The sequence below is a fragment of the Muscardinus avellanarius genome (assembly GCF_963383645.1).
Source record: "Muscardinus avellanarius genome assembly, chromosome: 1".
NCBI classification, from domain to species: domain Eukaryota; kingdom Metazoa; phylum Chordata; class Mammalia; order Rodentia; family Gliridae; genus Muscardinus; species Muscardinus avellanarius.
The window spans coordinates 109,707,535-109,733,135 of NC_137786.1; the positions used below are offsets into that span (position 1 = coordinate 109,707,535).

General features: G+C 53.8%; 2 protein-coding genes across 2 annotated transcripts in view; one reads left to right on the top strand and one right to left on the bottom strand.

Moving 5' to 3' along the window:
- The window catches only part of CDHR2 (cadherin related family member 2), a gene marked incomplete at both ends in the record, with an annotated part of 35,811 nt that extends 34,785 nt beyond the window's left edge, over nucleotides 1-1,026 (top strand). The window contains one exon of the mRNA XM_080692408.1: nucleotides 886-1,026. Within this exon, the coding sequence (XP_080548534.1) occupies nucleotides 886-1,026 (141 nt within the window). The remainder of the gene's footprint in view (nucleotides 1-885) is intronic.
- A 1,052-nt stretch (nucleotides 1,027-2,078) lies between these two features.
- GPRIN1 (G protein regulated inducer of neurite outgrowth 1) lies at nucleotides 2,079-4,958 on the bottom strand (the record flags this gene model as incomplete). The annotated part of the gene is made up of 1 exon (XM_080712595.1): nucleotides 2,079-4,958. The coding sequence occupies one exon, from the start codon at nucleotides 4,956-4,958 to the stop codon at nucleotides 2,079-2,081; it is 2,880 nt and encodes a 959-aa protein (XP_080568721.1).
- Nucleotides 4,959-25,601: the final 20,643 nt, after the last annotated feature.

A 25,601-nucleotide genomic window follows, 5' to 3' on the forward strand; every position in this document is an offset into this window, starting at 1 on the left:
CATCTGATCCTGCCCTTCCTGACAAACAGTAGGGACACTGATTCCCAGAGAGGGCTGTTGACTTAAGACCCTACAGCTTGCAGAGCCAAAGCAGACCAGAACGCAGGTCCCGGCGTAGGGGCCAGGTGGCATTACCCCAGTGGCACCTCGCCAACGCCCCATTTGGGATCTGTGGCCAGGGCTGCGTGGGACACAGACTGCTGTGCCCCTCTGATGCCTCCCAGACATCACGGTGTTTTCCAGGGACTCTAACAGTCCCAATCTGGAAAAAGCCCTGGTCAGGGCAGTGGTGGCCAGGGCTCCAGCCCTGTGGCTGCCTCTGTGGCTGAGCAGCTGAGCACAGGGCCCTGGTCCTCCTTAGTGTGTGTGATGTCTGCAGGGAGGGGGAAGAGAAAGGGCAGGAGGGGTGGCCCTGCGTGTGCTGTGTCCCTCTGGTGGCAGAAGGAAATGCCAGACTCAACCAGGGACAGTGCTGTGGTGTGGACAAGCTTTAGATCTGCTGCTGATCAGGATAGTCCTCCAGGCCCATTTCCACATGGGTAAAATGAGGTACAATCCCTCCCTTAAGGGGTATTTCAGGTAATGGATGAACCTGTCCAACTTGGAGCCTAGTAGGGGGTGCAGGTGGCAGGAACTCTGATAGACTGGCTCCTTGGCACAGGACACACGGCCGGACATTATTTGGGCCTGAGCAGAATGTGGCTGTCTGCGGGCAGGCAAAGGCCGGCTGAGTCCCCCAGGCCCAGCCCTTCACCTGAGCTTGGCTGTGCTAGCCCTGGCCACGGCCTCTGGGATACAGCCAGGACAACGAGGCTCCAAAGAGGAGCCTGAAGGGCCGGGGAAGCCACCGTCCTCATGCCTTCCCTCCCTCTCCCTCTCCCTCAGAAGGCACCTCAGCGCAGTCCGGAGGAGCCCGAGCCCGAGCCCCTGGGTGTGGTGCTGTCTGGAAGGCAGGAGGGCTCGGGTGGCCAGCAGCAGGAGAAGCTGTCCTTCATCAATGCTGGCCTGGACACAACAGACCTGTGAGCGAGGCTCCCGCTCTTCCTGCGCACCTGAGAAGAGGCACTGTGATGCCACACCTACCTGCACCTCCCTCCCAGATATAATATATGCTGCTCCTTGCCCTCTGCTTTGTTAATCACAGGCGACTGGGTTGGGGAAAGATTTTATTACCAATGTATACTGTGACAGATCAGCCAAAAACCGAGGCTGGAGGGGTGGGGACAAGGACACTGAGTGGTCACAAGGGGCTGGTGGGGGCTCACGGCACAGGGATGAGGTGCTGATGAGGGTGGCCTTTGAAGGGCAACTGTGGTTATACGGTGAGTTCTCCATCCTGTCCCCAGTACCCAAGACCAGCTGTCACTAGGCTGCTGCTGGCCTGAGACTGCTGAGTGTGACTGCGACCCTCTGTCCCATCTGAGATCATCCTATCTTCAAGTCACCTTTCGGAGCGGCCCCCAGGGTGCTCCCTGGCCGTCTTCCTCTCTGGGTTCTGTGAAACGGTGGTGTGGTGGGAAGGGAGGGGGGCTGGGGGCTGGTATAGGGGAGGGACCATCAATAGCATGCAACAGATGCCCAGCCATGGGGCCAGCACGACATGGGGGCGTCGGGCGCTCACTCGCTCAGCCACACAGGGGCCCAGCAGGGCCTCCCTCAGAGGCCTCACTCGCCAATTCTTGAGCACATGGAGGACCACTTAATTCGCATGCAGTCTTTCTCAGTTCTGGGGACCTGGCCCCACTGGAGACCTGAACGCACCCGCCCGGCCGTCTCGGGAGCCTGCCTCTCAGCTCTGGGTGGGAGGTCGGGGGTCCTCTGCCCACCAGTGTGACTGGGAGGGAGCGGCGCTGAGGGCACAGCGGGGCGGCAGGGCCGGGCTTGCGGTCTCCTGGCCGAGGGGGAAGAGGGTGTCATTTATGTTTGGGCAAGGAAGGGACTGGGCAGAGGGAGAAGTCCCTAGGGGTCAGCTGCCCCTCGGAGACCTGCCGCACACCGAGGGGACACCTTCCAGGGGCTCGGGGTCAACGGGGGAGCCTGAGCAGGTTGGACACCCGGGCGTACAAAACGGGGGCGGCTCACTCGGCCGTGGGGCCCGCCCGCGAGCAGCACCGCGGCCGGCGCACGCTCTGCAGCAGCGCGCGGAAGAGGCCGGGCGGGCGCTTGGCGGCGCCGTCGGGGGGCGCGGCGCGCACCGAGCCGGCTCGGCCCGGGCCCCCGCGGGCGGCGGGCGGCGGCGCGGGCGCCCCCTGGCGGCCGTGCTCCTCGATCTGGCGCTCCAGGTGCTTCTGGATGGCCATGCCCAGCACCTCCACCTCCATGGCGGCGCCGTACACCTCCCACGTCATGCCCTTCTCGTCCCAGCTCACGTCGCGCACCGGCTCGGCCGCCTCCTGCGGCGCCAGCGCGGCGGCCAGCGCCGAGCCGGGCTGCACGCGCACCTCGGGGAAGGCGGGCGGCGCGGCGGCCTGCGGCGTCATGGGCCCGGTGGCCACGGAGCGCGTCTCGGCGGCGCCCAGCGACACCTGCAGCCCCGCGTCCCTGCGCGAGGGCCCGGGCGCGGGGCTGGGCGCGCGCGGCGCCGCCTGGAAGCTGAAGGCCGCGCCGCCGGGCGGGGACATGGGGCTCACGGCCACCGAGACGCAGGCCCGCGCGCCCGCCTGGGTGCCCGCGTCCTCGCGCGGCGGCGGCGGCGGCGCGCCCGCGTCCCACGACGGCGCCTTGGTGAAGTTGTCGCGGGTCCGGGGCCCCGGCGGGGGCGCGGCCGGGCTCCTCGGGGCCGCCCGGTCTCTGGGGCCGGGCTCCGGCTTTCCACCGCTGCTCCCGGCACCTCGGGGAGACAGGACCGCGCCGCAGGGTTTGCCCTCCGGCTGCCCCAGAGAGGATGGCGTGGCCTTCTCCAGAGTCAAGGCGGCCACCTTCCCCGAGGACGGGGGCTCTGCCTCTCTTGGAGATGCAGCGCCGGGCGCCTTTCCCCGGGACTCGGGTTCCACCGTCCCGGGCACAACGGGGTCGGCCTGTCCGGAGGATCCGGGGTCCACCTTCTCAGTGGCTCGTGGACGTTCCTTTTGCAGAAGTGCCTCCGTTTTTCCTGCCGACGTGGCACCTTCGTGCGCAGGGAGCCTGGTTTCTGCCTTGTCCCCAGGCTGCGGCTCACATTTCCCCAAGGCCCTGGTTTCTGCCTTTGTGGCACTCACAGGATTCCCCTTCTCTAGAGGCAGAGGGTCCACCTTCCCCTCTGGGGTGACTTCTGCTGTTCCTGAGTCCATGGGATCTGCCTGCCTTGGGGACACCAGGACAGATTTTCCAGGAGTCATGGAGGCCTTTCCTAAGGACAGGGAGTCCACTTCTCCAGCAGGGACAGTTTCAGTCTTGCCCTTGCTCATGGGGTCCGCCTTGCCTGAGACCAGGGGACCAGCCTTCTCTGGGAACCCAGCATCTCCTCTCCTCTGGGTCACTACCTCAGCTTTTGCTGCAGGTGGAGGAACCCCTGTCCCCAGGGGCCTAGGGTCTCCTGGACCTGAGGACACAGGGTCTGGCTTTCCTGAAGATGCAGGATTCACTGTTCCAGAAGACAGTGTGTCTACGTTTCCCTCAGGTGTCAGATCTACTCTTCTGGAGGGTACCGAGTCCTCTTTTCCGGAGGAGGCAGTTTCTGTCTTTCCCACGGGCACTGTCTGCCCCTGAGACGAAGACTCTGGCTTTCCTGGCACGACGGGATCCACTCTTCCCAAAGAAACTGGACCCACCCTGCCCAAAGACACAGGAGTCTCACTTTTTACAGACGTGGGACCCACCTGTCCAGCAGACACTGTTTTGGTCATTCTAACTGACGAGGGCCCCTCCTCTCCTGAGGAGGCAGAGCTAGTCTTTCCCAGGAAATGAAGGTCCTCTTTGGCAGAGATCACAGTTTCTGTGTTTCCCAGAGATGCAGGGGCTGCCATCCCCGAGTGTGTAGGACCTGCCCTTCCTGAGGACCCAGGAACCCCTATTCCAGAGGATACAGGCTCAGTCTTGCCTAACGTTGCTGGAGTCAGCTTTCCCAAGAGCCCAAGGTCTGACTTGTCTGTGGCTCTGGACTCTGTGCTCTTTAAGGACATGGGCTCCACCATTCCTGAGGACCCAGGATGTCTCTCTCCCAAGGAACCAAGGTCTGCCTTTCTTGTGGCTGCAGAACCCACCTTTTCTGAGGACACAGGGCCTTCTTTTCCAGAATCCTTGGGCTCCTCCTTTTTAGAGACCACAGATTCCACTTTGCCTGAGGATACAGGATCTACATTTCTCAAAGACTCGAGATCTTCTTTCCTTGGGGGCACAGTGTCCACCTTGCTGGGGCACACAGGATCTACCTTTCCCAGGGATCCAGGATTCTCCTTTTCTGAAGTCATGGTGTCCATCCTTCCAGGAGCCACAGGCTCCCCTTTTTCAGAGATTATAGGCTCTGTCTTCCTTGAGGACCCAACTTCTTTTCCCATGGAAGTAGAATCTGTCTGCTTTGAGGACGCAGAATCCATCTTCTGCAAGAACACAGGATCTTTGTTCTCAGAGGACTTGGAGTCAGTTCTCACTGAGGACATAGGCTCTAGCTTCCCAGACAAGGTGGTTTCTGGTGTCCCTAAGATCAAGGCTCCGTGTGCCTCCGATGTCTCCCTAGTGGCAGCTTCTTGGAGAGGGATGCAGGTGGGTGAGGGGCAGGCCAAGCTTCCACTGGGGGCCTCAGAGCAGGAGGCTTCTTCCCCAGCCCCACTGGGGCTGCTGTGTCTAGAGTTCATGCCTGGACTTTGGTCAGGGGTGTGCCTGGGGCATGCAGATATGACCTTTTGCTGGGAGGGGTAGCAGTCCCTCATGGCTGGGCCCCCAGCACCCAGGCTTCCATCCTTTGGGCAGCAGAGGGGGCCTGGGGTGCTGGAGTCCTTCTGACGCACGTGGAGCCAGGCTAGGTCCTCAGCACTGTCCATCTGCCCTCATGGTCGTGCTTGAACCCAGGGCTGCTGTCTGGTTCTGAAACACAGAAAGAGCAGACTCAGATTTAGGGGTGACTCCATGGTGGCTCAGCCTCCAACCAGGCCTCCTCCTGCTCGCCTTCTTTTAGCATCCCAGCCTCTTCACAGGTTCTCTGTCTGTCTGGTCCTCCACTGTCCAGAAAGTCCAGGCTAAAAACCACGGAACCAACAACATCACGCTCCCGCTCCATCACACCCAGTGGCCTTCTGGATAGAACTTCTTAAAATGGCATTCAATGCCCTTTAACTTGGCCACAGCCTGACCTTTCAACGTCCCCTATTGTCTCCTCTGCTTGTCATCTCCACCCCATGCAACACACTACCCAGAAGTTACACCTGTAACTAGGCCAGGGGCTGTACGCTCTGATGCGATAGGGGTCATTAAGTGAGGGAAGCATGTCGGGTAAAGGAGGGAGTGGTGGGGACTAGGGCAGACGCCACAGCGCATGCCTCGTTTAAGGTCAGCCACTACTCCATGAGCCGAGTGCTGCCCTGGGGAAATGGACCTGCAGTATCAGCTCTTCTGGTGCCTTAAGAGAAGTGGGAAACCCAGATTTTAATGTTAAATATGATAATTAAGTCAAGATTTAAATGAAAACTTTAAATACTATGTGGGCCAAAGAAAACATGTCTGTAGGCCACAAGTTTATATCTGTGTAGGCCCTAAGAAGCTATGCATTGTTTATAGTCAAGGAAGGGACACAGATATGTTTTCAGCGATTTCTCTGGGAGGTGTAGAGGCTGGCCTGGAGGAGGGCTGGATGAGACCTATGGGGAGTCCACTCGGCCATTCATTCAATCTTTCATTCAAGTAATCCTTTACTCACGCATGCAACCCCTTCTCCACAGCAGGCCCTGAGCAACTGCAATCGTTTAGATAAGAGACAGCATGCTGAAGGTCCTGGGAATGAAAAGTACGGGTAAAAGGAAAACTGATGGGAACCAACGGGCTTGGCTGGGCGAGAGTGAGCGTGGCTGTGCACACTGGCTAGGGTGGGCAAGAGTGAGCGCGGCTGTGCACACTGGCTTGGCTGGGTGAGAGTGAGCGCGGCTGTGCACACTGGCTTGGCTGGGTGCACTGGGCAGGAAGTCTGGGAAAGAGGGAGCTCCGTCTGCCTGGGCTGTGGTGGTGGCGGGAGGCATTCAGAAGAGGATCCAAGCCGGGCGTGGTGGCGCACGCTTGTAATCCCCGCGCTTGGGAGGCAGAGACAGGAGGATCGCGCAGGTTTGAAGCCAGCCGCGGCGCTGGCTTAGGAGACCCTGTTTCCAAATAAAAATGTAAAAATAGGTCTGGGAGTGTAGCCCAGAGGTAGAAGGGCTTCCAGGAGCCCCAGTACCACCAAAAAAAAAAAAAAAAAAAAAAAAGAAGAGGGTCCAAGGCAACTCTGTTCCGTCCCGCCTGCCTACTCCAAAACTATCTCCTTAGTGCCCATTCCAGAATCTCCAGTCACCCTGATGTGCTCTTATACCCCATGTCCCAGCCTTCAGCAAAATACACTGGCTCTCCCTTCACAAGAGATGCAAAATCTGGATAAATTTGGGCACACCCAGATTCAGGCTAAGCCCCACCATGCTCGTCTGGATTACCCTCACCCAGCCAGCTTATTCCCAATACAGCTGCCAGAGACGTCTTAGTGACACCCAAGGCAGATCATTCTGCTCAGAACCACGCAGCACATCTGCATCTCATGCCAAGTAGAAGCAAATTCACAACAGCTCACAGGACCCTGCCCTTTAGGGTCTCGGGACCATCACCTCTTGTGGCCTTCTCTCCTACTTGCCTCCTTCCTCACTATGCCACTCCAGCCCCCCTGGCTACCTCACGGATTCTAGAACAACCCCTGCCTCAGGGCCTTGGCACCAGCTATTTACTCTGCCCGGGATGCTTTCCCTTCAGAGATCTTCCTAGTCTGTTCCCTGAGGTGCTTTCTGGATCATCCTGCATAAAACAGCCTCTTCCCCAGTCCTGGCTGGCACTCTCCATCCACCTTGTCCCTCTGAGTATTTCTCTACAGTACCTGTCAGAATCAGACACGTCACCACATCTGCTCATTGTATAAGGTTTGTCTCATTAGAACGCCAGCTCTAGGAGGGTGTGGACTTTGTTGTGCTGACTGACATGTCCTTGATGTGGTCCAAAGAAAACATGTCTGTAGGCCACCGATTCACATCTCTGTAGGTCCTAGGGAGCTATGGATGTTTTTCATAGACGAGGAAGGGATTTTTCTGGAAGGTGTAGAGGCTGGCCTGGGGGAGGGGAAGGGCTGGACTAGACCTATGGGGAGGATATGTATATATATTTGTTTTGATATATCAAGAACAATGACTGACATGCACACAGTAAGCTCCTAATAAATATTAGTTGAGGTTGAGCATGGGGGTGTATGTTTGTAATCCCAGGACTTGGGAGGCCGAGACAGGAGGATCACAGGTTCAAGGCCAGCCTCAGCAACTTAGTGAGACTCTGTTTCCAAATAAAAAATAAAATCAGGCTGGAGGTATATCTTGGAGGTAGAACACCCCTAGGTCCAATGCCCAGTAACACACACACACACACACACACACACACACACACACACACACACAGGAAACAGCCTAGCTTCTAGGATCCCAAGGAAAAGGTAAGACAAACATTTATGAATCCATTTAGAAAGAGGACATTTCTGGATGGAATCCCATGAAACTTTTCATCGTGACTGTGTCTTGGAAGTAAGACCAGGGACCTGAGTGTGGGAGAGGTTTTTTCTTTGTGTGCCTGTTTGTGATGTTTGATTTGGATCATGTGTGCACACAGTAGTCATACGTTGCCTAACAGCGGGGAAATGTTCTGAGAAATGCCTTGGCGGTGATTCGGTCATTGTGAGAACATCATAGAGTGAACTTACACAGACCTAGACGGTACGAGTCAATAGCTCAGGGTGGCCTCTTGACCACATCAAAAGACACGGTAAAATAAGGCTGCTGCTGGGGTAACACCGCGCACTGTTTTACTGTAAGCTTTTGTTTTTTAATAAGTAGAACACTATATAATAACAATAAAAAGTACAGTATAAGGCTGGGCATAGGAGCACATGCCTGCAATCCCAGTACTTGGGAGGCTAAGACAGGAGGGTTGCATATTGGAGGCCAGCCTCAGTAACTTCGTGAGGCTCTCAGCAACTTAGCAAGATCCTGTTTCCAAATAAAAATAGGGCTGGGGAGGGGCCGCCGCCATGCTCCAGTTCCTGCTTGGATTTACTCTTGGCAACGTGGTTGGAATGTATCTGGCTCAGAACTATGACATACAAAACCTGGCTAAAAAAATTGAAGAGATTAAAAAGGACCTGGAAGCCAAGAAGAAGCCCCTGAGCTCCTGCACACCTGCGCCCTGCACACCGACCGCCCCGATGGTCCCCTCCTGGGCTTCCTGCACACCGGCTCCCAGAGCGTTGTTTCCACCTGCATTGCTAGACCCTGTGGTGCCTCCGAGCCAAGACGGGCCACAGGCTGAGAACCCCTCGCCTCCCAGCAGCCCCACCTCTTGCCCTGCCTTGCTCCAGCTGCTGGGATTACGGTGCTAGATGAGCAGACATGACCTTTATTAGTAGTTTCTCTCCTATTCTTTGGCATTTCTACTAACTTTTGTCCAAACAAATTGATGAGTTTTGTGTAGCTGTTCAGATACAAAATAATGCTGATTTCACAGTTTAACAATTATAATGGGTGCTTGTTAAACTTTTGTTATTAAATTTTGTTGTTTCCAAGTAATTAAAATTAATATCTAGAAGCCAAAAAAAATAAGGCTGGGGGTATAGCTCAGAGGTAGAATGCCCCTGGTTTTAATCCCCTCTACTACAAAAACAATAAATACATAAATGTATAGTACAGTGAACATATAAACAAGCAACATAATTGTTTTTTTTTTTTTTTTTGGTGGTACTGGGGGTGGAACCCAGAGGCTTTCTACCTCCGGGCTATACTCCCAGACCTTTTTTTTTTAAATATTTTATTTGGAAACAGGGTCTCGCTAAGTTGCTGGAAGCCTCACTGAGTAGCTGAGGCTGGCTTCAAACCCATGCGATCCTCCTGTCTCAGCCTCCCAAGCACAGGGATTACAAGCGTGCGCCACCACGCCCGGCAGCAACATAATTGTTTATGGTCATGATCTAGTGTGAGTGTATATAATTGTATGTGCTCTATTTTCATTCAACTTGGTCTGTCTACATGAGCATCACCACATCACCACAAACACGTAAATAATGTGCTGTGCTAAGATGTTAGGACAGCGAGTGTATCACTAAGCGACAGTGCTCTCAGCTTCATTATAATCTTATGGACCACCTATGTGTTATGCAGTCTGTCCCTGAACGTGGCACCTCACTGGACCTTCTTTTTTTTGATACTGGGGATTGAACCTAGCGCATTCTACCCCTGAGCTACACCCTCAGCCCTGCTTTGTTTTATTCTTTATTTTTGAGACAGGATCTCACTAAGTTGCAGAGGGCCTCACTAAGTAGCTGAGGTTGGCCACTAACCTGTGATCCTATCTCAGCCTCCCAAGTACTGGTATTACAAGCGTGCGCCACCATGCCTGGCCTGTCTTGAGTTCTTGAAGAAGGCTCTGTCAGTACTGTTTACCACTGGCACCCCTAGACTTTGAGCTCAAGAGTTGGGGGAATGAGAGTAATGAACTAAGGTAGAAACCCGAGAGAAGGGACAGTTTTGCTAAGGTTGGTGGGGCACTGGGTTTGGGGGTGAGTTGAGGTGCCTCTGGGGCTTAGGGGGTGCGGTCTGAGTCAAATGACAGGTATGTGCTTCAGAGACAGGTCTGAAGCACAGGGAGCCAGGTATGGTGGCACATACCTGTAACCCCAGTATTTGGGAGGCTGAGAAAGGAGGATCTCAGGTTCAAGGCCAGCTTCCACAACTGAAGCACAGGAGAAGTCTGGCTGGAATTCTCAGAATTTGATTTTCATCCACATCAAATGAGGAGTTGGACTGTCACAAGTCCACAGGGCAGATAGGCCTGGGGTTTGAGTGGATGGATGGGGTCCAGCTTCACTGCCTTTTGATTGTGATATGGGCAGAAATAAATACTTAAGAAAAACAACAGAGCAAAGGGGCTGATTAAAGACTTTTGAGCTCGGGATGAGGGAGACAGAAAGGAATAGTGGGGATTGTGACAAACTGGAGGCATCGGCCCCTTTTAAAGGGGCCACCTCGCCCAACTTACGCCAGTTGCGGCCAAATAGGAATCTACCCGTTAACTCAATGCTTATTAAGCAATATAACACTGTTCCAGGCTCTGTGCTCGGTGACTCGGGAATGCAAGAGCGCATGGTCCCTGACTTTCAATGCAGAAAGACTGAGGAAAGGGTAAAAAATAAGGAGCAAATCCAAGATCCCACTTCAAACACGAGATGCTGTGGGGATAGAGCGGGCGGCTGGTCAGACACACTGGGAAGCCCCTCTGAGGAGTCGGCACCTGAGCCAACGAGGAAAGGGCAGGTGTCGGGAGGGAGCGAGGGCAGCCACACGGGCCTGCAGGGCGAAGCGGGCTTATTCTGGGGCACCTGGGAGTTTTAAGCAGGGAAGTGGACATGGCTCCTAAGTGGCCAGGTCTCCTAATACATCGAGCAAAGTCATAAAGCTGGGTTTTCTGTATTTTAAACATAGGCTTATTTTTCAACTTTTCCCAATGTCTCCTGCGGTGACCTTTGGTCTAGCTGTCCTTGTGGCTGTGGAAAAGGATGATATAAGCCAGAACGTCTAGGCAGACGGGCCAGAGAAAGCACCTGGGCTCCAGCGAGGGCCAAGGCAGCCGCGCCATGCCCGCCTCAGTTTCCTCCTCTGGAAAGTGGAAATTCAACAGCTGCCTGAAGGCTGTACAGGGAGCTTAGGCTCCAGCGAGAAGCTGGAAAAGGCACAGGAAGGGCACTCAGGGTCCTCACAGCTCCCGTTTCATCCCTAGTGGTCCAGCCCTGAGGTCCCCACAAAGAGCCCCAACAAGTTTCTTCCTCCTGGGTGCAGTCTGGGCATAAAGTCGGCCCACTTATCAGCACTGTGGCCTTAAGCAAGGCCTTCCTCTTCACTGGGACCATGAAGAGCCCACTTCCTGATGCCCCAGTGCTGCCATGAGGATTCAAGAAGAGGAGTGTACATAGCTCTGCTCACTTTGGGCCAGGCTGTGTACACGGAGGCCTGTTTTTATCTACTCTGCCTGTCAGAGCCCAGCTGTGCTCCTAGGAGGGGGTGGGAGGGGGCGGGCCTGCAGCAGAGAAGCAAATCAGCCAAATGTGGCCATTAGACGTGCTTGTCTGACTTAGAGTACTCAAAAGATAATAAATTAATTAATTAAAAAGTCAATTTTAGCCGGGCATGGTGGTGCACACTTGTAATCTCCGTGCTTGGGAGGCGGAGACAGGAGGATCATTCAGGTTCGAAGCCAGCCTCGCTGGCTTAAGAGACCCTGTTTTCAAATAAAAATATAAAATAGGTCTGGGAGTGTAGCCCGGAGGTAGAAGGGTTTCCAGGAACCCTAGTACCACCAAAAGTCGATTTTAGCCGGGTGTGGTGGTGCACATTTGTAATCCCAGTGCTTGGAGGCTGAGACAGGAGGATCGCACAGGTTCAAAGCCAGCCTCAGCTACTTAAGCTCTCAGCAACTTAGTGAGACCTTGTTTCCAACTTAAGTATAACATAGGTCTGGGAGTATAGCCTAGAGGTAGAAAAGCCACTGGGTTCCACCCCCAGTACCACACACACCAAAAAAAAAAGTCAATTTTAGCCGGGTGTGGCGGTGCACACTTGTAATCCCAGCATTTGGAAGGCTGAGACTGGAGGGCTGCAGTTTTCAGACAACCTCAGCTACTTAGCCAGGCCCTTTGCAACTCAGTGAGACCCTGCTTCAAACATAAAAAGACTAAAAAATAGGGCTGGGGGTGTATCTCAGAGACAGAATGCCTCTGGGTTCCATCCCTAGTACTGCAGAAATAAATAAATAAATAAATAAACAAGTCAATTTTAAGTAAAGGAGTGAACTGATCAACATTCAAAATTAGGAGATTTCATGTTAAGAATCAGATTTCCAGACTCTTCAAAAAAGTACAATGTCAGTTTGCTTTCTGCAGAGCAACAGTCAGCCGGAGGAAGCAGGGGCTGCATTGATAGGTGGGATGGACTCTCCAATCAGCCACAATTCCCACACTCCCGATGGTGTCCCAGACACTGCAGCTGACTGTCACTGCCATCAATCATTACAATTTTGCAGTTGTTTCTCTCTCTCTGTCTTTTTGTGGTGCTGGGGATGGAACCCAGGGGTATTCTACATTTGAGCTCCAATTACCCAGCTCTAATTTATTTTTGATTTGGAAACAGTTTCATAAAGTTGCTGAGAGCCTTGCTAAATGACAGAGACTGGCTTCGAACCTGTGATCCTCCTGTCTCAGCCTCCCAAGAACTGGGATGACAGGTGTGCACCACCATGCTCAGTGTAGTTGTTTTTCTTAGCCAGCCCCTCAGGTAGGCCCTAATGGCCTATAGCCACTTACGTTTTGCCCCTTGACCTGGATATCAATAAAGGCAGGAGGTGACCCTGCACAAGTCACTTACTATGTGCAGACATGGTACACGTGCCAGGCACATGTTACGTTCCTATTTTTCAGAAGAGGCTGGGAGCATGCGACTTTTGCAAGCCTCACTGGAAAACACTGACTTCCCAGGTCCCAGCTCAAAGTTCTCAGCCTCTGAGATGGAATCAGGTCCAGTGCACAGACAGAGAACCTGGCTCGGGAGGCAGAAAGACATGAGGTCAAGCCCCAGCTTACTCACTGACTTGCTCTATGACTTTGGGTGGGTGTTTACTCTCTGGGCCTCCAGTCTGTGAAATGTGAGCTATATGCCCCCAAACCAATAGCACATGCTCTGTTGCTCACAGTTCTGGGCCTTTCTTGGCTCTGGAGGAAGCCTCGGTATCCTTGGTCACTACTCCAAGAAGCAGCTCAGGACTGAGGCTCCACCTCCTTCCCTCCCAGCCTCCCTCTAGAACCCAACTGTACCACTTTCCCACTGTGCTTGGCGCTGGGCCCACAAATCTCAGGCTCATTTTATCGTCCCTGCCCTGTGACAATCTCATGAGGAGGGCATTAGCATCCCATTCCACAGATGAGAACACTAAAGTCAGATAGCTGGGTGGAGGGAGGCTGTGACTCAAAGCCAGCTGTGTCTCAGACTAAAGCCTGGGTTCTTTCCAATTGTATCAGCCAAGATCTTAGACACTAGCTGTTGGCTCTTAAAACCCCTTTCTGTTCTTTGGGGTCAGGCCAAGGCTCCTCTGGGTCCTGTAGATCTCACAAGTATCAGTACTAGAGGGCAGACGGTAGAGGAAGCAAGAATGTCCCTGCAGCCGGGCATGGTGGCGCACTCTTGTAATCCCCGCGCTTGGGAGTATGAGACAGGAGGATTGCGCTGGTTCAAAGCCAGCTTCAGCTGGCTTAAGAGACCCTATTTCCAAATAAAAAATATAAAATGGGTCTGGGAGTGTAGCCCGGAGGTTGAAGGCCCCTGAGTTCCATCCCCAGTACCACCACCTAAAAAAAAAAAAAAGGAATGTCCCTGCATACATACACCCACCTGCGGGAACATGAACAGGTGAGTGAGACCCAACTGAGGTAGAAATGACTGCATAGGTGTACCGGCTGGCTCGCCTGGTGTGCAAAGGAGCAGAGAGACTGTGAAGGTCTGCATCGCTTAGGCCAGCCTGGTGCCCAGACCTGGCTCCTGAATTCTGCTCAAAGAAAGCTTGGCATATGTACATATAATCTGTACATGCAGAACATCCTGTGTTTGCATGTCGTGGGGGCCACTTGGACCCTGTGGGTGTGCCCATCTGTGACCACATGGCCTCCTGGTCTCACTGCCGGCACAGTTGGCCTGGGTGTGTGCGCAGGCATTTGTGTCCTGCTTGCAGGCAGAGCGGCCCCTGTGAATGCACAGAGATCTGGTCTGCCCGTTCCTTTCCCTCTAGAATTTCTTCCCCGTCTGGAGCCATCTCTACACCCCCAATCAGGGCCAGAGCTGCCAGGCACCTGCAACATCTCCCATGGTAACAAGCCCGACAAAGGCTTGTGAGGCTTTGGCAGGCATGAGTATCTGTGAGTATGTCTGAAAATACTAGGCTGCTGCTCCTCATCCCTTCTTTCCTAGTCCATTCAGAGCAGCAAAGCCTCCTGCCTGGGGCCGTAGGGGGAGGAGTGTATCAGAGAGGAAAGACCTTCCAGAAGCAGTCCCCAAACCAACCGTCCGTCCGTCCATCCATCCATCCATCCATCCATCCATCAGAAGGCAAAGGTGGATGCTCGGGGGTGTGCAAACATGGGCGCAAACATGGGCTAGTGTTGGTGGAGGTGAGCAACAATGTGAACAGCACATGTGTATGTGATAAGGAGTGTGTTCACAGGATGACAGCCTATCCCAGGGACGAGGGGCACATGAGGGACATCATAAACGGGTGTGAATGGGCACGAGAAGCCATAGTAGGGTGCCTGCGAGCCTGTTGTGAGCAGGGGCATTGCAGAGTTGAGTGGCTGTGATGCCTGGCTGGTGCCACACTGCTCAGCTGTGCCTGCGTGTCTGCCCAAGGCCCCCACTCGGTGTACTGGTTGGGTATACAGGTGGCTGTGTGTATGACTCCGATGGGATGACCAGGGGCCATGGCGAGCATGCGTGTATGTGTGTGCGTGCGTGTGTGTGTGTGTGTGTGTGTGTGTACCTGTGGCCTCGCCAGGGAACGAGGCACCCGTGTGTGAACACAGTATTGTGACGGAGTCTCAGTGTGTGCCTCACTGGGCGTGCGATGTGGGTGCCCTGAGCCCGGGCTCCAGGGAGGGATGAACCAGGCGGGCGGACCCCTCCCCCGCCCGGTGGCGGGAAGCGCCCCCTCCCGCACCGTCAACCCGAACAAAGCGGCCGCCGGCCCGCTGGACGCCGGCCCCGCTGGACGCCGGCCCCGCTGGACGCCGGCCCCGCTGGACGCCGGCCCCGCTGGACGCCGCCGGCCCCACGCCGCGCGGCCAGGCCGGGCCCCGCGGGGTCGGCCGGGGATGCGGGACCCGCCCCCGCCCGCCGCCCGCCCCGCGAGGGCTGGAAGCCGCCGCCCGCGGCCCGGCCGGGCGGCCAGGACCCTGGACAGCGCCGCCGCCCCCGCCCCGGCCGCGCCGCCCGCGCTCACCGCTGCTCCGGCTCCGCCGCTCGGCTCCCAGCGCGCCGGGCGGACCGCAGACCCGAGCCCGCCGCCGCCGCGCCCCGCCCCGGGCATGCGCGCTGGCCGGCCGGCCGAGGGGGCGGCGCCGGCGGGAGGGGCCGCTCGCCCCGCCCCCACCGCGCGACCCCGGCGCAGCCCGCTGCACGGCCCTTTGTCTCCGCGGCCGCGCCCGGGCTGGACGCGAACCGCCGGCGGCGCCCGCAGCGCCCTCTGCCGGCCCGCGCGCGCAGGGCCTCCCGCCAGCCCGGCCTCCCGGGGCCCGCGGCCTGTGACCTCTTGAGCCTCAGTTTCCTGACCTGTAAAGTGGGACTGACTTTAATCACCTCACAGTGGGCTCGAGGGGATGAGGCGCCTGCGGCAGGTGTTCGGGGCTTCCAGTTGGACCTGAATTGCCAAACTCTGAGGCCCCGCTGCCCACTCCCCACCATTCCTGCCAGAGAAGTGGTTCCCTGTGCCTTAGACTTCCTAGAGGACCAAGTAACCCTGGGCCTGGAGGGGATCAACCCTCTCGGCTGTGCTAAATATGTTAATGAACCTCTTATTTAGGTATAGACACTGTGCTAGTTTTGTTTACAGGCTTTATCTAGTTTCAATTTCTAATCACTCAAGTTAATATTAATGTATTCACATTTTTCAGATAAAAAACAGATACAGAGAAGTATCTTGTTTGTGGTCACACAGCTAGTTAATTGCCGGGCTGGGATTACAAATTTATGTAATTTAACTCCTGCAACTTCATGCTTAATATTCTCATTCTTTCTCTCTCTCTCTCTCTGTCTCTCTCTCTCTGTACTAGGGATTGAACCCAATGTGTCGTATCCTTAAGCTATACCTCCAGCCCTTTTCATTTTTTGTGATATTGGTTATTGAACCTAGGGGCTTTCTATCTCAGGGCTAGACCCCAACCCTTTTTATTTATTTTAATTTTTTATGTTTTGAAACAGGGTCCTGCTAGGTTTCTGACTCTTGCTAAGTTGCTGGTGCTGGTCTTGAACCTAAGAACTCCTGTCTTGGGATTGCTGAATTGATGATGTGTTCACCTAGAGATGCTAGAGGGTCTGCCAGTGGCTGGGGTTTCACTCCCCCGTGACAATCAACATGGTCACTCACAACTACATGAATGTGTGCCTCCCAAGTACTGGAATTACAGGTGTGCACAACCATGCCCGGCGTTATTTTTATTTTTTACCTCGAAACAGGGTCTCCCCAAGTTACTGAGAGCTGGCCCCAATCCTCCTGACTCAGCCTCTCAAGAACTGAAATTACAAGTGTGTGCAACCAGCTATGTCACTCTTTATGTTTTAGTATCCTCCCCTATTCGGTGATCTGTAAACTACTGTGACCTTGAAATAAATAATTTTAAAATCTAGATGGCAAGTGAAGAAATTTTATGGGACTGGCATAAGGAAGAAAACCCGCAAAATGCCAGACCAATTTTCAGCACCGCGGACAGCGCATGCCGGGCCTGCTTTCTAAGTCTCTAGACCTGAAAATGGTCCGTTCACTGCACCCAGGGCCTGTAGCTTCAGAGCTTACAAATCCCGTGCGGCACCCCTCGTTTTATCCCCCTACAGTCCTTCCTGGTAAACATTATTGGCTCCATGATACAAATAAATAAATTGAGGGTTGGGGAGGGTCACAAGATATCAAAAGTGGCAAGAACCAGCCTGTGATCTAAAAAGTTCTTCCGGGGGCAGAATGAGGGTAAAAAGGAGCTGAGCCCACACACGTGGGGAGAATAGTTGTTCTGGTGACCTTGGATAGAGAAGAGGGGCCAGACTCAAATACACAGAGCTAAAATCAGTAGGCCTTGGTCATAGCGAGAAAGTAGGCGTCAAGAGAAAGAATTCTCTGTCTTACAGATCCAGGTGGATGGAGGACACAGATCCGATGAACTCTGGGGAAAAGAGGGGCTTGTGGGACAGCCACACTGAGACATATGAGCCCAGCGCTGAGCTCTGAAGTGGCCAGAGCTGGACACAGGCTAGGAAGTCCATCAACTGAGAGCTGTCGGAGAGAATGTTCCAGAAAGAGAGCGGTGTCAACCATATCAGGAAGACAAAGTGTGGCCTGCAAAATGTCCTCTGGACTTGGAAAGGTGACTGAAAACCCGAGAGCAGCCAGCGGAGGCCGGTGGGATGCTGATCTCATGGAGGGGCTTGCGGAGTATGTGGGAGTAAGGAAGTGGAGCGAGGAAGTAGACACCTTTTTCAAGAAAGGAGGGTTTGAGAGAGAAGAGTCTCTGTGGGGGATAGGAGGCTAAGATGCAGGGACCATAAACATGTTAAATCCTGATGGGAGGGACCCGGGACACAGGGAATGGGCAGGATGCCGGCAGGGACAGCATGAGGGCTGAGCCCAGATGCTGGGGTTGGCAGGAGAGGCGGGTTCCAGATCCCTGGGGTGGCTCACAGAACCTGAGCTGAGTGCCACCAAAGGCTTGTGGTTTATTTGTGAGATGCAAGGGTACCAACAGGGAAGTGGAAAGGTGGCCCAGAGAGGGAATGCAGCCAGTGAATGAGAGGTCATTATTGAGCCAACTACCACAGTGGGTGAGTGAAGCTTACTGCTGCAGGAAAGTTGTGGAAAAGAGGGGAGATGCACCCTTAAGAATTTGTCTGAAGCCAGGCATGGTGGTGCCCACTTGTAATCCCAGCATTTAGGAGGCTGAGACAGGAGGATCGCAGTTCAAAGTCTGAGCTACTTAGTGAGGCCCTTTACAACTCAGTGAGACCCTGTTTCAAATATATATTTTTAAAAAATAGTCAGGCATGGTGGTGCACGCTTGTAATCCTCGCGCTTGGGAGGCAGAGACAGGAGGATCACGCAGGTTCGAAGCCAGCCGCGCGCGTTGGCTTAGGAGACACTGTTTCCAAATAAAAATGTAAAAATAGGTCTGGGAGTGTAGCCCAGAGGTAGAAGGGCTTCCAGGAACCCCAGTACCACCAAAGGAAAAAAAAAATAGGGCTGGGATGTAGCTTGGAGGTCGAATGCCCCGGGGTTCCATACCCGGTACCACAAAAACAAATTTGTCTGAGCCAGGTGTGGTGGCACATGCCTGTTATCCCAGTACTTGGAAGGCTGAGACAGGAAAATTGCAGGTTCGAGGAAAGCCTCAACAAGTAGTGAGACTCAACAATCTAGCGAGACCCTGTTTTAAAATAAAAATAAAATAGAAGCGGGGGTGTAGCCTGAAGGTAGAATGCCACTGAGTTCAATCCCCAATAACACACACACACACACACACACACACACACTCCTCTGGCCACACACACACACACACACACACACACACACACACACTCCTCTGGCCACACACACACACACACACACACACACTCCTCTGGCCAAGGCCAGTGGACCTAAGGCATACATATCCCAACACCTGGCAGATATTGCTGCTGCTGTCTGGAGTGTATTGTATGGGGTTGGGTGTGAATCCCCAGTCACTTCTGGCTCATAATCCATGGGGGTAAAATGGGTTGTAAAAGCAGCCTGAGAGGACCTCTTTGACAAAGAGGCAGACGTTGGGAGTCCTGCTGGTGGGACAGAGATGATCGGGGAATCCGATAGATGTGTGGCGCTTTGGCCGTGTCTACTGTGCGGACACAGGATCTCTTTCCATTTGTGTCCTTTGCATTCTTTCTGACCACACTTGTTCTGACTTGTTGATTTAAAAAGCACTTTAATGCAAATAACCAGACAACAAATCAAAATATTTGCTAAGGCAGAAAAGGAGCTCAAATGGCCAGGGAGGCAGTCCGCATGAGTTCGGCCTTGCCTTTGCCAGTTGCCAGCTGCATGGGTTTGACCGGGGTCTCTCAGAGCCTCGCTTCACCATATGTAACACTAGGCTCTCAGAGCTGAGGAAGGAAATACATGGAGGGTCTGGCGCAATGTAGCCCTTATGAGGTGTGCTACTGTTAGGGCACGCCCAGCACGCGCACCCTTTTCTGATCATAGCACTTCCAATTTCCTTGAGGGAAAACATAGGCTAGGGTGGGGTGGGGGACCCCAAAGCCACCTCTAGGGGTGGTAGTTACCCAGGCCTGGCCACTTGCTGTCCAGGATGATGCTGTCCCCAGAGGGCTAAACCCAGGGCAAGTGACTCTCCGACTTTCCTGGGACTTTGGGAGTTGCTGGATTGGTGATGTGTTTGTTCACCCACCCATGCTGGAGTGTGTGCCGCGGCTGGGGTTTGGGCTCACCCTGTGACAACCAACACGGGTACTGACAACCATGTGAGTGTGTGCATGCGAGTGTCTAGGGTCGGCCTGCTGGTGGGGAACCACACACACTCTACACACCAGAAGATAAACAAGTGCCTGCAGCTCTTGGCTGGCATCCAACCGGGGGTGGAATAAACAATCCCAGTGACTTTCTGAAAAGCAAGCGTGTGTGGCAACAGGCGCCATGGAGACAAGCAGACTGTACCAGAGCAGAGACAGCAGCCCCCAGTGCCACCCTGTGCATGCCTGCATGTGCATGTATGTACACACACACACACGTGCATGCACACACACAAAAATATATCTCATTGTCCATATCCATTCCATCCCGTTTTTTTTTTTTTTTGTAATGGGATTGAACCCAGAGGGATTCAACCTCTGAGCCACACCCCCAGCCCTATTTTTTTTTTTAACTTTTTAGTTTGAAGCAGAGTCTCACCAAGTTGCGGAGGGCCTCACTAAGTTGCTGAGGCTGGCTACGAACCTGCAATCCTCCTGTCCCAGCCTCCCAAGTACTTGTATTACAAGTGTGCACCACCACACCTAGCTTTTTTTTTTTTTTTTTAATTTGAAACGGACTCTTGCTAAGTCAGTGAGTTGCTAAGGCTAGCCTTGAACCTGATACCTTCCTGTCTCAGCCTCCCAAATACTGGGATTACAGGAGTGCACCACCACATCTGGCTACAATCCCGCTTTCACACTCAGGCCCACTCACCCTCGAGATCTAGCCAACTACCCCCATTCCAGCTTTGCTTCCTGCTAAAGACTTTGCAGAAGGGTCTAAGATGTCTAATACAAAGGCATCCACAGTCCCTAACCCCATCGCCTGCACACTGGTCCTAGTCTAGGCTGAATTTCAGAAAATCACATTTACTAGGAAAGATGTGTGCTGTGGCTATGTGTGTATGCAGGTTGGGGCGCATCCTAGAGTGGGCAGTGCCATATAAACCCAACTGTGTATACAATTCTTACATAAAGTTCTGTGCTTCGGGATCAAACACAAACATTCACATGCCCCTCCAAGAAACGCCCAGACTTTGCACCCCTAAAGCTTGAACAGACAGTCAGATATGCACTGTCCTCATGCAAGCAGTGCATAAGCCCACATATCTGAGACAAATGTAGTGATGGTGGTGTACCATTTACTGACTGCCTAGTGTTCTATAGTCATCTTTTCATTTGTTTTTGTTAGTGGGGATTGAACCCGTGAGTATTCTACTTCCAAGCTATATCCCCAGCCCTTTTTATTTTGAAACAGAATCTTGCTAAGGCTGCCCTCAAATCTGCATTCCTCCTCTCTCAGCTTCCCAACTGCTGGGATTACAGGCATGTGCCACTGCGCCCTGCTGTCAGCATCTCAGAGAGAGAGAGAGAGAGAGAGAGAGAGTGTGTGTGTGTGTGTGTGTGTGTGTGTGTGTGTGTGTGTGTTCATATTTGTACTGAGAATTGAACCCAGGAGCATTTTACCTCCGAGCTACACCTACAGCCCTATTTTATTTTTTATTTTGAAATAGGGTCTTGCTGCCGGGCGTGGTGGCGCACGCTTGTAATCCCCACGCTTGGGAGGCTGAGACAGGAGGATCAAAGCCAGCCTCAGCTACTTAGTGAGGCTCTCAGCAATGTATTGAGACCCTGTTTCCAAATAAAATATAAAATAGGTCTGGGAGTATAGCCCGGAGGTAGAAAGCCTCTGGGTTCAACCCCAAGTACCACCAAAAAAAAAAAAAAAAAGAAAGAAAAAAAGAAAAAGAAATAGGGTCTTGCTAAATTTCTGAGGGCCCTAACTAAATTGCTGAGGCTGGCCTCGAACCTGTGCCCTCCTGTCTCAGCCTTCCAAGTACTGGGATTACAGGTGTGCACCACCATGCCCGGCTTCATTGTATTTAATCCTTAAGGAAAATCACCCGAAATGATACAGTTACTAGTCTCATGGCATAGGCGAGGAAACTGACATTCTGAGAGGTTACATAGCTTGCTAAGGTCACAGAGCTAGAAAGGGACGAAGCTGGGAGTCACTCCAGCCACATTATTAGCCCCACTCAGATGCACATGCAACAGCGCATGCGTGTGCACACACAAACACGCCACCGCTGCCTCCCTCAGCCCAGATAACAATGCCGTGCCCTCACTTCCCCATCCTGACTTCCTCACACGCCCCTCTCCCTGTTCTCACTGTGCTGCCCCGAGATTCCTGAGACTCACTGGCCTTTGGGTACATGCCGCAGCCTGATGCCATACAGACCCCTCCCCCCCTGCAGCCCCCTCACCCTCAGCAGCCATAGGCCCTGGCCCAGCGGGGGGGGGGTAGCCCCCCGGGATGTGGATGGCTGACTCAGGCTGAATCATGGCCCAGCTGCTCCTTGGCAGCCCCTCCCCCACTTAGCCCAGAAAGTCTATTTGGAAGGCAATGGTGGGCCTTGGGGCAGGGGACAGGGAACAGGCGTGGGAGGACAGTAGGGTTGGGGCACTGTAGGGGGACAGGCACAAGAGGGCCTGGCAGGTAGCCTCCACCGATGGCCCCCATTCGGCTAGGAAAGGGGGGGGGGCCTGAACACAGCCCAGGGGCTCCCTTTCTAATCCCAGGACCCATTTGGCCCCTGTCCACATTTTTGGCCTTAATTGTAACCGTAGCAATAACAACATTAACTATTCTAGCTGACCACTGACATTTTACAGTGCTCCATGGTTGACAAAGCACTTTCTCATCAGCATCACATTTAATTTTTCCCCTGGTCAGAGCATCCTCACTTTGGAGCTGAGAAAACCAAGGCTCAGACCGGTTACATGAACTGAGCAGTGTCACGGAGCTGGTGAAATGACAGGCCCGGGAGGAAAAGGCCAGCCCTCTGGTCCAGTCTGTGGCTGGTGAGCCCCGGACAAGGCGAGGGCTTGGTGGGTGCGTGTGGGGCGGTGCGTGCGGGGTCAGGAAGGTGGGGCATCCGAGGGGCGTGGTGGTGTGGCGCAGTCGGGCCATGACAGGAGAACCGAGGGGCACATGAGAGGGGACGACAGAGGCGTCGTCAGCAGCAGAATTGGTGGCAGGGTTGCCAAAAACATTTTTCCTTCACTGTCACTGCCCTGCAATTACTAGATTGTGGAATTGTTTATGCTTTCAGATCTTTCAATGTTTCAGACCGACATCCCAAGGCTAATAAATCCAGAGTTCCCGCTGGGAAAGCTTGGTTGCAGGACCTTTGCTTTCTGAAGCCTCAGTTTCCCCATCTGAAAAAAATGGGCCCAAGCCTCAGGCAGGGCTGAACTACAAACAGGAGTGGGAGAATCACTCTTATTGTGCCCTTTAGAAGCTGTGAGGGACTCCACAAAGGGCTACTGTTTTTCACATTTTGTTTTGTCCTTTAAGAAACATCGTGGGTGCTGGGCAGAGGGCAGCGTGGGCTTCTGGGAGCCTGGGGGCGGTGCCGAGGGGGGAGTGGGTGACATCTCTTCCTTTCCCCTTGCCTGGGCTCCTGTCTGGCCTTCCCCCACCCTCCGCCCAGAGCCTGTTTCTAGGCAACAGGATGGATGCAGGGATGGTTCTGAGGGGAGAGAGCTATAAATAGGGAAGGGAGAAAACAAAAATAAAGTTCCAGAGAAATCTGAGAAGCCTGCATTACTGGGGCATGGGGGTGGGGAGGCTGGGGGGAGAACGTATGGTAGGGATCAGGGAGGGCTCCCACCCTTCATCAATTTCTGGTTAGCTGCCCAGCAAGGTCCTCAGAGTGTTGGCACCGTGGGAAGGGGGACGTATCTGTGAGCACAGCTGAATGGACAGGATGGTAAGAAGACACTGCTTTCGCTTAGAGGACTAGGAGAGCTCGGAAGAGAAAGGTTCTCCACAGGCAGAGTGGAGGACAGCTTGTCCAGATGGAGGAAAGGCCGCAGGCACAGGAAGAGGTGGTGGAACAGGCCAGGAGGGCGGGGCTGGACGCTCCAGCCTCGAGGCTTCCTGCGTGTGTACGCAGGCACCGAGGCGGCTGCTCTCTCTACTGCAGCGCCCCTTCATCTCCCCTACTGCCATCTTTCCACTCAGGTTTCAGCTCTTCCTCACCTCCTCAGACACCTGCCACCTTATTAATTAACCTATTTACTGGTCCATTCAAACTCTGAGCTACACCCCCAGCACTTTTTTGTTTTGAAACCAGGTCTGGCGAAGTTGCTGAGGCTGGCCTCTAACCTGTGCTGCGCCTGCCTCGGCCTCCCAAGTACTGGGATGGCAGGTGTGTGCCACCACACCCAGCCTGGCTACCTTAATGCTGCTCATCGCCCTCCCCCTGAGGCTTTCCATCACTTCGCTCTCTTTCATGGTCTTCACAAAACTAGAAGTCACCTTGTTGCCCTTTTTGTGATCTGTGGGAGCTGAGCTGTCAGAGCACCAGTCTGCAGGGCTGTTCTTTGAAGTTCCTCACCTCCAAGAACAGAGCAAGTATGTAATGCACACCGCTGGGCGACTAAATGAACCCACGCAGCACACGGACACCATCCGTGTACACACACGAGCACAGATGCAGACACAGCACAAGTGCATGTCCACACCGCCGATGCAGGTGTGTACACAGCCAGACACACGCGCACATGGCGTTCCTCCCCGTCGCCATGACTCCGCACAAGTGTCTTTAATCTCCACATCGCTGGCTCTCCACATTTCCCTTCACATTTTCATTTGTTTGTCTCTCCTCAAAGATAGAGCCTGTTTTGCAAATTCCAAAGGTGTTGGGATTTGGAGTCAGGCTTGGGGCTCAACGTGGCCTCTGCCACTTCCCAGCAATGTGACAAAGGCAGGTAACTTTGCCTCTCCTACCTGTATTTCCTCATCTGTAAGTTGGAGCTAAAACAAGGTAGCCTCGAGGATGCTTTTAAGTGAAATTAATGGAGTTAAGCACCACAAGCCTGGGATATACTGAGCACTTGGGATGTGGTTTTGTTGCTGTCCTATGGAAGAAGCCCATAAACTGTGTAAGCTCACACAGGCACACGATCAGGACTGCCGCTGACACAGGGCTGGCATCTTCTGTCGATGCTTTTGGGCCTGTGTCTGGAATGGGCATGGTGGCACATGCTTGTAATCCCAGCATTTGAAGGCTGAGACTGGAGGACCTGGGTTCAAGGACAGCCTCAGCTACTTAGTGAGGCCCTCTTTCAAAATAAAGAATAAAAAATCGGGCTGGGGGTGTAGTTCAGAGGTAGAATGCCCCTGGGTTCAATCCCCAGCACCACAAAAGAAAGAAAGAAAGAAAGAAAGAAAGAAAGAAAGAAAGAAAGAAAGAAAGATTAAATTTCTCCATAGTCCAAATGGTGAACTCGATGTTGGCATCTAAGCATAGGGTGCTGGCCGCTGGATCGGAGGTCGCAACTTCTTTAGAGATGAGGCAGTTCATGGATATAAGTTAAATGGATGAGTGGAAGACAGTTTGGAGGGAAAGAGACCGTGGCTAGCTGGAAAAGGTGTGCACAGCCAAAAGATACTCTAATGTTCAGCTTGTGGTAGCAAATTAAACATATCTAGCGGCCAAATTCAGCTGAGGGCCAATCCCCGAGACTTTGAAATCCCCGAGGCTTGTGGATTGTAGCAGTGTCGTAATTCAGCCAAAAGGGGAGCTCCTAGAGCCCTCACGTGAGTCAAAAGAGAACCCACGGCTGCCGTTTGTTCTACATACATGGTCAGCCAGCTGCCTCCTGCTTCTGGGTATAAAGGCCTCTACACTGCAGGCCAAGGTGACCTGAGCAGCCTGATCTCCTGCGGTGTTCAAGGCCTTTCCAGGCTTGGCTCGCCTCGTTTCCAAAGGCTCCAGGAAGGAGGAGGTGCTAAAACTTAAGGGTTGATTAAATAGAGCCAGCTTCTTACAGCTCTGTAGCCTGGCCTTCTGCAGGCAACCTAGGTCCCTGGATGCACAGGAGTGAACGGGGGGCCAAGCCCCGCTCCTGGACGTTTAGGGGCGAGGCCTCTCTCGGACGGGGCGGGGACTGCCTAGCAAAAGAGTGCCTGGACGCCGCACAGCTAGGGCGGGGCCTGGGACAGGAGCTTCTCCTCCAATAAAGGCAGGGTTTTCGCGCTGCCGGGCGGGACCTCTGCGCAGAACCTGCCGCTTCGCTTCCTTATTCTTCCTCATCCAGAGGCGGTGTTGAGAGCCC